The sequence below is a fragment of the Myxine glutinosa genome, chromosome 11 (genome assembly GCF_964187855.1).
Source record: "Myxine glutinosa chromosome 11, kmMyxGlut1.1, whole genome shotgun sequence".
NCBI classification, from domain to species: Eukaryota; Metazoa; Chordata; class Myxini; order Myxiniformes; family Myxinidae; genus Myxine; species Myxine glutinosa.
This window is the reverse complement of record NC_136271.1, coordinates 130,998,536-131,011,836: the sequence shown is the minus strand read 5'-3', so window position 1 is coordinate 131,011,836 and position 13,301 is coordinate 130,998,536. Positions and strand designations below refer to the sequence as shown.

General features: G+C 45.0%; 1 protein-coding gene across 2 annotated transcripts in view; it reads right to left on the bottom strand.

Moving 5' to 3' along the window:
- Positions 1-13,301, bottom strand: part of ACP7 (acid phosphatase 7, tartrate resistant (putative)) — a 110,433-nt gene that overhangs the window by 44,767 nt on the left and 52,365 nt on the right. For both annotated transcript variants that reach the window (XM_068131035.2, XM_068131033.2), the window contains exons 9-10: positions 11,917-12,036; positions 10,387-10,423 (exon numbers count right to left, since the gene is read on the bottom strand). In XM_068131035.2, the coding sequence (XP_067987136.2) occupies positions 10,387-10,423; positions 11,917-12,036 (157 nt within the window). The remainder of the gene's footprint in view (positions 1-10,386; positions 10,424-11,916; positions 12,037-13,301) is intronic.

Here is a 13,301-nt window from a genome sequence, read left to right as displayed (position 1 = left end):
TTTTTGTATACAAGATCGAGGCTCGTGAAAGAGCTAAAAGTTTTAACTTTTGAAATTTGAAGTTTAAGAGCTGTTTGAAGTTTTAACATCACTTATTAAGTTCTCATGTTACTTTTGTGTCAATTTGCAATATGATATGATAACCCTTACATCAACTGGCAGAATACTCAGGTCTTGTGGAAACAATTAGTAGAGGAAACGAAGTGGCTTAGAAATTGATTTGAAAATCATTTCATGTTAGAGACAGGCATCCAGTGGGAAGAGTTAGGGCATAGGGTGGTGCATTGGGAAAGGGTGGATGCCAGCCGAGATTTTCCCGAAAAGGGACATTGTAACCCCTTTTTTTGCTAAATCAGTATTTCCGAAGTGTTGAAAAAGAGAAGAGATGTTTGTAACAATATCCCATTTATTTGCCCAGCCATTTTACTCTACATGGGGTTTTTATACATCATTTTGTTGCTGATGATATTGCCTACAAAATGCATCTCAGTATTTTAAAATATATATATAATTAAGGGGTTACCATGGTTACAGTGGGGGTCAAAGGTCAACCTATGGCAAAAATATATAATTTTCTCACACTTTCTAATAGATAGGCAAAATGCTGTATAAAACTAAATTTACTGGTTCTAATTGCTTTTATTTATCAATCCTCACATAGAAGAGCAGTTTTTAGTGAGGGAAGATTGATGTAATACCCCTCTGTGGGCAATTAGTGAAGGGTGAAAATTAACCTTTTCTTCAAAAATACATAGAAATTGTGAAAAAAACCTCTGTTTTGTATTTACCGGTGCATGGAATTGTTAAGTGTGATGTTATAGCATACAGTATGCATTGGAAAATGTCTCCAAACCACCATGGTCAAGATTCCTAGTATTGTTTGAGACTCCATCAAAGAAGAAGTCCTCAAGGCTGGTGAAACAGGAGCATCCCGAGTTGAAACATTTGTCTCCACTCGCCTTATTGAGAAGTCAACAGACTTTCATGCTACATTATCTAGGAACAAAACACCATCAATAAGCAGGATGTACAAAGTAAGCATTCAACCAAGTGGAGCTGGCAAACAGAAAGAGATCAAAGCTGACAGGAATCTAATCCAAAGACTGTTTGTGGCAGCACAGGGAGGGAGAGATGTAGACCTGAATAACATCCTGAGGCATGAGCTTTCATCAGTCCCACGTGCACTAGCAGACACGAATTGGAAACTCCATTCTACCGATAAGTCCCAGATTCAAGAAATGCTGATCAAGGACATAGAAGTGTCAAAAAACCTTCCCAAGAGTACAGCAAAAACCTGCTTGATCATTGACGGCCCTGCACTCATACAAGCAATTGGCAAGCCTGAGAAATCAGAGACTTTTGGAGATCTGAGCAATGTATTCTGTACCAGTGTCTTAAACCGCTTTGGTCCCATGTACTCCAGGGTTGATGTTGTGTTCGATCGGTATCAGGAGGTCTCCATCAAGTCTGGCACAAGGGAAAAAAGAGCCGGCAAAACCCGCCCAATCAGACGTGTCATCAGTTCAAAGGACGTGAAGCTCCCCTCCAACTTCAACTCATTCCTCAGCCTCTCTGCCAACAAGGCTGACTTGGCAGCATTTCTTTTCCGGATCTCTCATAGAGATGGCGGAGAAGGAGCTACAGCCAACATATGGATTAGTTGTTGCCGGCGAGTTTGAGGATTTGATGAGGGTCTGGATTTCTACCGGCAGGAGCACCAACTCCATGAACGCAAACCATGAAGAGGCGGACACCAGGATCATCCTGCATGCCAGGGATGCGACACTACAGGGTTACCAGGGATGTGTCCTTCAATGCCGAGACACAGATGTCCTGGTTGTGGCACTGGGCCTGCGAGATCACCTATCTCCAGAGGTGTGGTTCAGCTCAGGATTGAAATCCAAACGTCCCTTCATCCCCATCCATCAGATCTCACTACCAGAAGACCAAATTCAGACAATTATTGCATTCCATGCACTAACAGGTTGTGACAGTCAGCCAGTTCGCCGGTATAGGGAAGAAGACTGCGTTGAAAGTGTTCACTGAAGAGTCAGCATGCCTCCAGAAGATGGGGTCTAAAAACATGAGTGACCAATTGATCCAAGACGCTGAGAAGTTTGTGTGCAAACTGTACCTAAAAACCACCCCTCTTACGGCAATTGATCAAGTTCGCCGAGAAATGTTCCTTCAAGGAAAGCGTTCGCTTGATGCTCTTCCCCCCTCCAAGGATGCACTGGAAATGCATATTCGTCGAGCAAACTACCAATGCCTTGTCTGGAAGGAGTCACTAAGCCCAGTGAAAGATCTGCCTGATCCAACAACCAGTGGATGGAAGAATGATAGTAGTGGAAACCTCATTCCCAATTTGATGACCCTGAGCCCTCTTCCAAAAGCTTGCAAGGAGCTTGTGAGCTGCTTTTGCACATCTGGTTGTGGAAAAAGATGCGGCTGTTTCCGTGCAGGACAAAAGACCTGCATTAGTGCTTGCACTTGTAGGGGATCATGCACCAATTCACAGGATGATGATGAAGATGTGTAGGTAGTCGGAGCCCCGGTTCAAACTATGTTATCCGTAGGTTGTTGGCAAACAGAATAAAGTCTCAAACAATACTAGGAATCTTGACCATGGTGGTTTGGAGACATTTTCCAATGCATACTGTATGCTATAACATCACACTTAACAATTCCATGTACCGGTAAATACAAAACAGAGGTTTTTTTCACAATTTCTATGTATTTTTGAAGAAAAGGTTAATTTTCACCCTTCACTAATTGCCCACAGAGGGGTATTACATCAATCTTCCCTCACTAAAAACTGCTCTTCTATGTGAGGATTTATAAATAAAAGCAATTAGAACCAGTAAATTTAGTTGTATATGGCATTTTGCCTATCTATTAGAAAGTGTGAGAAAATTATATATTTTTGCCAGAGGTTGACCTTTGACCCCCACTGTAACCATGGTAACCCCTTAATTATATATATATTTTAAAATACTGAGATGCATTTTGTAGGCAATATCATCAGCAACAAAATGATGTATAAAAACCCCATGTAGAGTAAAATGGCTGGGCAAATAAATGGGATATTGTTACAAACATCCCTCTGTTACAAACATATTGTTACAAATGGGATATTGTTACATTGGTCCCTCTCGACTCTCCCCCCGTTGGTACTTTGTGCATATAAGATTGTTTACGGTTCTGTTTTAATATTATTTAAATATGTATAAACTTTCCCCTTCAGTGTTTTATTCAGTGGTATATTACAACACGCTGTTTTTCTTCCTATTTAAAAGGCTTTTATCAAATTCCTCTCCATCTCATTCCATGTCAAAAAAAAGAAATTCAATCTCTTATACGTCTCCCTCACTACATGGTCTAAATTCACATTCATTCCACCCCTCCTCCATCGTTCTGAATCGGATTGCTAACTTGAAAATCACAACAAACCCAATTTGTTATCAATGTTCGTCTTTCATTAATCATCCACTTTCGAAACTCCCCTCTTGCCCCTCCCCTCCAAATCCCCCCCCTTGCACCTACACTCCTAAACTCCCCCCTTGCCCCTCCACTCCTAAACTCCCCCCTTGCCCCTCCACTCCTGAACTCCCTCCTTGCCCTTCCCCTCCTAAACTCCCCCCTTGCCCCTCCCCTCCAAATCCCCCCCTTGCCCCTACACTCCTAAACTCCCCCCTTGCCCCTCCACTCCTAAACTCCCCCCTTGACCCTCCCCTCCTAAACTCCCCCCTCACTCCTCCCCTTCAAAACTCCCCCCAACCCCTCCCATTCAAATCTCCCCCCATACCATTCCTCTCCAATTCTCCCTCCTCCCCCCTCCTCCTCAAAGCTGCCTCCTCCCCACTTCGTCTCCCTTCTATCTCATACCAACACCCCCCCCCCCCAAACCTTCTACTTTCCTCTGCCCCCCCTCAAACAACCCCTCACTGTGCCTCATCCCTTCACCATCAAACCTTTCATCCTCCTCATCCTTCCCTTTCTTGGAACTCTTCTGTAATCTCTGACACACTATCAACTGCTCTCCCTACCTCCCCCTCTCATCCGTCATCTTACCCTACTCCTCCCCTCCCCTGTCCTGTACCCGATGCTCCCCCTCTCTCTTCATTAACGGTATGGACCTCAAACATCCGGGGCCTTCGCTCAAACCTGACTGATCTCTCCATACAGGTTGCTTCTGACAATCCAGACTTGATCTGCTTAACAGAGACTTTCCGCCTTCAAGATGTCTCTGATTCCTTAATATCTCTTCCTGGTTACTCCCTCCTCCGGTATGATAGACCTGAGCCTCGTCCTGGTGGTGGGGTGTCTATCTTTATCAAAAACTCTCTTCCTCACTCTCCTTGCACTGCCCTCTCTCCTCCTCACCCCCAGGAGTACCTATGGCTACGGCTTCCTCTCCGCTCCCACCTTTTGTTCATATGTGTTCTGTACCGTCCTCCAAACAGTGATGACTCCATTTACATTTCACTGTCTGACAACATGGACCAACTTCTATCCACTCATCCCAACTCTCTCTTCCTCATATGTGGTGACTTCAACTGTCATCATGCCAGCTGGTTGGGTGTGGGTTCCTCTCTCACCAGTCATGGCACCTCAGCAAAGGACTTCTGTGACTCACTGGGATTGACACAATCTGTCAATTTGCCGACCCGGATCTCAGCCAATGGAGTATCTTCTCTTCTATACTTGGTTATGACAAACTTCCCTGCTAATGTCTGCTGCTCTTCTTCTGCTCCAATCGGTTCTTCTGATCATGTGCTTGTCAAAGTGGACATCTCTCTGGCCATTCTCAGAGAGCCTCCTCAGCGTCGACGAGTCTGGCATTTCACTCAGGCTGACTAGGACTGTCTTCAAGCAGCCATCAATCGTCTGGATTGGTCTCCCATCTCCACTGCCTCTGACATCAATTCTTCCTGGGAATTCTTCCAAAGCAAACTGCTCTCTCTCATGCACAGATTTATCCCATCTCGTCTTCAGTTGTCTTACCCTTCCTCCCGTCCATGGTACACTAAATCTTGTGGTGAGGCAGTTGCCCTGAAACAACTTGCCTTTGCCTCTTGGAAGGCAAATCCAACTGAAGGCAATCTCAGTTCCTTCCACCAAGCTCGGAACAAGTGTGTGTCTACCCTCAGGAGTGCCAGGAAGCACTATCTCTCCACACTCAAGAATGAACTCTCAAACCTGTCTCCTTCCTCCAAATCCTGGTGGCATCTGGTCAAATCCGTTTCTGGTGTTTCTTCCCCCTCCATCCCCTCCCTTACCTCAAATGGCCACACAGTTGACATCGCACGTGACAAAGCCGAATGCCTCAACTCTGTGTTTGCCTCAAAATCGTGTGTCCCAAACCCATCTCTCTCTGTTCCCACCCTTCCCAGTCGAACCCAACTACTCCGGGACTCTGTGTCCTTCTCTCCTGACAAGGTGGAGGAGTTTTTGTCTAACCTCGACTCTGATTCTGCAACTGGACCAGACGGCATCAGCCCACGGGTCCTAAAATCCTGCCCTGCTGCTCTATCTCACCCTCTCTCTGTCCTTTTCACCCTCTCTTTTGCTCAAGGTCATCTGCCAGCATCCTGGAAATCAGCAAACATTACCGCTTTACACAAAAAAGGTGCAAAAACAGATCCTTGCAACTACAGACCAATCAGCCTGCTCCCAATTATCAGCAAAGTCATGGATTCCATCATTGCTTCGGATATGAAATCTTTCCTCTTCTCCAAAGGCTTGATCTCTGATCATCAATTTGGTTTCAGACCAGGTCACTCTACTCTGGACATGCTGCTTCTGCTGTCTCAACAATGGATGGAGGTCCTCAATGCCAAACAGGAAATCAGAGCTGTCTCCCTCGACATATCACGTGCCTTCGATACGGTCTGGCACCCTGCTCTGCTCACCAAACTCTCCTCCTATGGTATCCATGGAAATCTCCATGCATGGCTTGCGGACTTCCTCTCTGGTCGTAGTCAACGTGTGGCCCTGAATGGATTTCTCTCAACTCCCCTTCCTGTTCAGGCTGGAGTTCCCCAAGGCAGTGTTCTGGGCCCTGTGCTTTTTCTGGTCTTTATCAATGATCTCTCCGACTCTCTGGAAAATCCTCTCTATCTCTTTGCTGATGACTCCACTCTCTGCCGCTCCATTCCTCTGCCCTCAGATCGGCAGTCTGCAGCCTCCTCACTCTCTGAAGACTTGGACAAAATCACAGACTGGTCAAACAAGTGGAACATGTCTTTCAATCCTGACAAATCCCACACTCTTACTATGTCTCTCTGAAAAGATCGACTGGACAACCCTCCCATCTACTTTCTCAACAATCCTCTCCAAGAAGTTCTGTCGCTCAAGCTTTTGGGTCTCACTATCTGCCATGATCTTTCTTGGGAAAACCACATTTCCAAGCTGGCCTCCAAAGCCAGTCGCCGACTGGGCATCCTCCGTCGTGCGAAGTCCTTCCTCGGCACACCTGAGCTCCTCACCACATACAAGGCTTTCATCCGCAGCTCAATGGAATACTGTTCTCCCCTATGGGCCGGTGCTCCTGCCTCACACCTAGCTCGGCTTCACGCTGTCGAAACCAAAGCTTTCAGAATTATTGGAATCTCCCGCGATGAAGCTATCTCTGAGGGCCTTTCACTCACTCACCACAGGCAGGTAGGTGGTCTTTCTGTCTTCTACCGACTCCTCTCCGGCCTTGCACCCCCAGCTCTCTCTCTGTGCTCTGTCCCCCAAATATTCCTACAGGTCGCACAAGATCTGCCAGCAACCCTCTGATGGTTAAACTGCCGAAATCTCGGCTCTCTGCTCACCTTCACTCTTTCATTCCTCTTTTCGCCCGCCTCTGGAACAAACTCCCTCACTCCCTTCAATCCCACTCGTCCCTCCAGGTCTTTAAAACAGCTGTTCACCACCATCTCTTATCTTCCCCCATCCAAAACCTTGATCTTTTCTACCCCTGCTAATTCACCCCAGATCCACCTTGTTTGAAATTCCAACTTATTTCCTGGAAGTCCTGGCAGTGTCCATATGTTTTATACTTCTCCCACCCCCACCCCCCCCTTCCCATGCCCTCCCCCCAATGCCCTCTCCCTCTCACAGATCTCTCGGTCTCTATGTCTCTCGGTCCCTGCTCTCAAAATAATGTTGTGTTTGTGTCCTTCCTCCTCTCTCCCCATCTTGTCTACCGCTCCCGATGTTATATGTTTTATGTGTCGGTTTGTCTTTCTGTGTGATTAATGTTCGCTCTTTCACGAGCCTCGATCTTGTATACAAAAAAAACAAAAAAAACAAAAAAAAAAAACATCTCTTCTCTTTTTCAACTCTTTGGAAATACTGATTTAGCAGAAAAAGGGTTAAAAATGACCCTTTTCGAAAACATCTCAGCCGGCATCCACCCTCCCCCGATGCACCACCCCATTCCATACCTGTTTCCAGTGGATGCCTGCTTTTAACATGAAATGATTTTCAAAATGAATTTTTCAGGCTCATTTCCTCTACTAAATAATGTTAAAGATAAATGAATTACAGATAACATGCAGGTTGGAAATATTATAACCTGATGTGCTTGCAAAACTCAGGTATTTCTGAGATTATATTTAAAAGTTTAATAAGTAAAATATATAAAGTTTTTTTGTAGTTTACATTTACATAGTATAAGGTAAGTAATCTTTCAGATGTCCTTGTAGTGTCGAACATGAGTAAAATATATATCCACTTATTTCTTACAAATGTTTCACATTGAGATAGTCAATGAATGATCTTCAAATGTCTTGAAGTGAATGAATATGAATGAATGAATGAATGAATGAGTGATCGTTTTAAGGCCATTTTCCCCGCTACAGCGGTGGTTAGCCTTGCGGGCCCCGTGACAATCATGGTTCCCTGTTTGAGGCAATGTTTTTATGGCCGGATGCCCTTCCTGACGCCAACCCTTAGTCACCTCTTACGATGCGCAGGGATACGGTGTACCTATTCTAAACCGGGGTTCACACCGGGATCATTCATCCCAGCAAGCTGGTACTCAACTTGCCGACCTCGGAAGGATGACAGGCTGAGTCAACCCCCCTGGCGTTAATTCAGAGATCGACCGGGATTCGAACCCAGGATCCTAGGATCCCAAGCCTGCACCCTAACCGCTAAGCCAACACCAGGCTACAAGGTCTTCAAGGATAATTAAAAGAATGATGGCTCCGCAAGGTCTGACAAAAGACAATGGGAAACAGATGTGCCTCATTAAGAATATTTGATATGCAGACCTAATCTCTAACACACTCGGCAGGAATTCTACCCCATGCCAACATTCACTCGACCTATCAAATTGCATTTCCCCATTTCTCGATCCCTCCACCCCCCCCCCCCCCCCATATTTCATTCGACCAATCCCCACTGCCCTAAACCCTCCCACCCACACTTTGCTCAACCAATCCTACTACTCTCCTCCCCTTTTCTTCATGCGACCAATCCGATCTTCGCTCCTCCTTTCACTTGCTCCTCCCAATTATTTCTTTGTTTCCAGCCGGTATAAAAGACATGTGAACAACTTCAAAAATTAGGATTCACTGGGTTTGTAAATACTGAATGTTGATATTGTACTTAGGATTTTTCACTTGGTTTGTCGATACTGTATGTCGATATTGTATACTATGCATGCTGGTGTTTTTGGTGTGTTTTTATGACGTTTTCTTTGCACATCTCTACTGTACCAGGATTTTCACTTTGGACTTTGACTTAGGATTTTGTAGTGTATCTTGCAATGTGCTTTTTCGTGATTTGCAGTATGTTCTTCTTGGTTTGATGAGGGTTATTGTTTCTTGCTGTGTATCTTCTTGTGAACAAAAGTGATATCTTCCTCAGGAATTAAAATTTGTCAATCCTTCTTCTGACAAAAGGTTTTGGACATTGAATTCTTGATTCATCAATTACATACTGTCCAAAATTCCACAACAAAGAAAAACATTCATAGCCTGGAAAAACTAGAACGCCACTCAGCAGAGCTCATACTCCCGCCGTGGGTCAAGTTGGAATAGTACGATTTCACAAAAGTTTGAGGGAGTAGTTCAGTGACAACACAAAACAAGACAACACAAGACAGACACTGCACAGATATATATTTAGAATATATAGAAGATAGTTTTAAAAACAAGGCAATTTCACCTAGATTTTCGGATTCAGCGTTCAATTCCATATAGGTGAGTGTATTTTGAAACATATGTGACTTCCAATAAAATTGTAAGCCTGGAAAAACGTTCGTTTCATTCCTTAGGGATACAACATGTAAAACTGGCCCAAACGTCAAAACAAAACTCGCTCATTTTAATTCATACAAGCTAATGCGACCACTCATTCTTCTGGGAAAAATCCCGTGCACATGCTTGTCACACTTATAACTCACCTAAGTCTTTATAAGTTCATCAAATACTGACACCGCGATTGATATTTGCTGAGGTAAATGTTGATATCTCTTCTGAGGTAAAAAAAAAAAAAAAAAAAAAGTTTTAAAGCATTATACGTATCAAACGATACATTTTATGAAACGGGGAAACCGAATACACACTTTGGTGGTTTTAAAATGACAATATGTCTTTATTAGAAAAAAAAAGAAAGAAACTTGACGACGACGCTGCTAACAAAATACACCGCTCTAACGCATAACCACGAGTTTAAACTACATTTACAACAAATATGAAAACTATTTTCATATCACAATGTTAAATATAGAATATATAGAAGATAATGTTAAAAAAAAATGAGCCCTATCGTCCAATGGTAAACAATCCTTCAAAAAATTCCTGGATCGGGAATAATATCCTGAGCTTCACCAAAAACTAATCAATTCTTCCTTATCCCAAGGGCAATCATCCCACCAACTTTCATCCAAATCCGTTCAGAAATTTTCCAGATATCTTGTTCACAAACACACGCACACACACACACACGGACACGATCGAATGCATTACTCCCTAGCGGGAGTAATAAATAAATTGCTGGTGAAAAAGGTTTTCACAAAGATACCATTACATAATGCTAAAGAATAATGACATACAATTATGGTAATTAGCAGAGAATGCAAATGTAGTTGGAACATCTCATTAAAGAGTGCGAAGAAAAAAAGTTTTGAAAGTCACAGTTAAGCACAATTAACTAAAAATGGTGGCTGAGGACAAAGGGTTGGGTTGACCATTTTGATTACATCATACCTTCAAAATGTATTTTGCTCAGTTTTGCAATCTCCACACAGTGAGAACTTGAACCGTTTTTACTCGTCACAGTGAAGTTTAAAGGAAACGAACATTTACTCGTCATGGCCAAACTTTAAACATTTCATGTGATGCAAATTGTGCAAAATGTTTCCCACATTTATAAAGTAGAGAATCTCACCATTCAAATAAAATAGTTTTTCCAAATTTCCCCGGATCTGAAAGACAACGGCAGCATTCGCTCGATTTATGTGCAGGCAAATTATGAGGGTGTTGAAAAGTAAGGCCTCCTATCCTTTTCTCAAAAACAGGAAACATTTGAATAAAACAAACACAGATACTAACATCAACCTTTATTATACCATGGCGCATATTTATTTCTCAACATAATCGCCACTGCAGTACAAACATTTCTAAAAATGTACAAGTAGTTATGTGATGCCGTCACCATGGGACTGTGCTTCTGTTGACTTAACCAGCGCTTCACCGCGACCTTGACAAGAAAAATGTTCTCCACAAAGTTCCTTAGATTTGGGGGAAGAGATGAAATTCTGATGCAGCCAAGTCGGGGCTGGTGATCCTTTGTGGCGGTACTGCATTGACGTCGACTGACCTCATTGGCGATACTCACGATGCACCCAACTCTCATCTCCAGTCAGTCATCCCAACTCTCATCTCCAGTGAGTCATCCCAACTCTCATCTCCAGTGAGTCATCCCAACTCTCATCTCCAGTCAGTCATCCCAACTCTCATCTCCAGTGAGTCATCCCAACTCTCATCTCCAGTCAGTCATCCCAACTCTCATCTCCAGTCAGTCATCCCAACTCTCATCTCCAGTCAGTCATCCTAACTCTCATCTCCAGTGAGTCATCCCAACTCTCATCTCCAGTGAGTCATCCCAACTCTCATCTCCAGTGAGTCATCCTAACTCTCATCTCCAGTGAGTCATCCTAACCCTCATCTCCAGTGAGTCATCCCAACTCTCATCTCCAGTGAGTCATCCTAACTCTCATCTCCAGTGAGTCATCCTAACCCTCATCTCCAGTGAGTCATCCCAACTCTCATCTCCAGTCAGTCATCCCAACTCTCATCTCCAGTCAGTCATCCTAACTCTCATCTCCAGTGAGTCATCCCAACTCTCATCTCCAGTCAGTCATCCCAACTCTCATCTCCAGTCAGTCATCCTAACTCTCATCTCCAGTGAGTCATCCCAACTCTCATCTCCAGTCAGTCATCCCAACTCTCATCTCCAGTCAGTCATCCCAACTCTCATCTCCAGTCAGTCATCCTAACTCTCATCTCCAGTCAGTCATCCTAACTCTCATCTCCAGTGAGTCATCCCAACTCTCATCTCCAGTCAGTCATCCTAACTCTCATCTCCAGTCAGTCATCCTAACTCTCATCTCCAGTCAGTCATCCCAACTCTCATCTCCAGTCAGTCATCCTAACTCTCATCTCCAGTGAGTCATCCCAACTCTCATCTCCAGTCAGTCATCCCAACTCTCATCTCCAGTCAGTCGTCCCAACTCTCATCTCATCTCATTTCATTTCATTTCATGTAAGTCATGGTGGGAAGAATAAATGTGTGGACTGCACTTTGTTTCATTTAAATATCTTTACCTGTTTTGAAGAAAAAGAATAGGAGGCATTCCTTTTCAACATGCACTCATATAAAAGAGGACTGATATAAAAAAAAAACTAAGTATATTACCAAACTGTGGTTCTTCGTACAATCATCCTTGCCTGCATCTGCATTTGAGCAGTACATAGGCCGATGGCCCATGGTGATGATCCAAGGTCGAAGCTTTCTATTCTCTGGCCGATTGGCTTCCTAGGTAAAGAGAGCATGTCGATGTGGCTGACATGAATGGTAAATAAAAAATAGACTACCCTATATTACTTCCATTATGACTTCAACTTCCCCAACCAAACTTCTGGTTTGAATCACCTCCAATCGCTACACACACTCACCACTGCTTCCACTCGCTTCACACATCCACCAAGGCCTCCACTCGCTACACATACTCACCACTGCCTCTACTCGCTACACACACTCACCACTGCCTCCACTCGCTACACACACTCACCACTGCCTCCACTCGCTACACACACTCCACTCGCTACACACACTCACCACTGCCTCCACTCGCGACACACACTCACCACTGCCTCCACTCGCTACACACACTCACCACTGCCTCCACTCGCTACACACACTCACCACTGCCTCCACTCGCTACACACACTCACCACTGCCTCCACTCGCTACACACACTCACCACTGCCTCCACTCGCTACACACACTCACCACTGCCTCCACTCGCTACACACACTCACCACTGCCTCCACTCACAACACACTCACCACTGCCTCCAATCGCTACACACACTCACCACTGCCTCCACTCGCTACACACACTCACCACTGCCTCCACTCGCTACACACACTCACCACTGCCTCCACTCGCTACACACACTCACCACTGCCTTCACTCGCTACACACACTCACCACTGCCTCCACTCGCTACACACACTCACCACTGCCTCCACTCGCTACACACACTCACCACTGCCTCCACTCACAACACACTCACCACTGCCTCCAATCGCTACACACACTCACCACTGCCTCCACTCGCTACACACACTCACCACTGCCTCCACTCGCTACACACACTCACCACTGCCTCCACTCGCTACACACACTCACCACTGCCTCCACTCGCTACACACACTCACCACGGCCTCCACTCACAACACACTCACCACTGCCTCCAATCGCTACACACACTCACCACTGCCTCCACTCGCTAGACACACTCACCACTGCCTCCACTCACTACACACACTCACCACTGCCTCCACTCACTACAGACACTCACCACTGCCTCCATTCGCTACACACATCCACCACTGGCTCCACTCACTACACACACTCAACACTGCCTCCACCCACTACACACACTCACCACTCCCTTCACTCGCTACACACACTCACCATTGCCTCCACTCGCTGCACACACTCACCACTGCCTCCACTCGCTACACACACTCACCACTGCCTCCACTCGCTACACACACTCACCACTGCTTCCA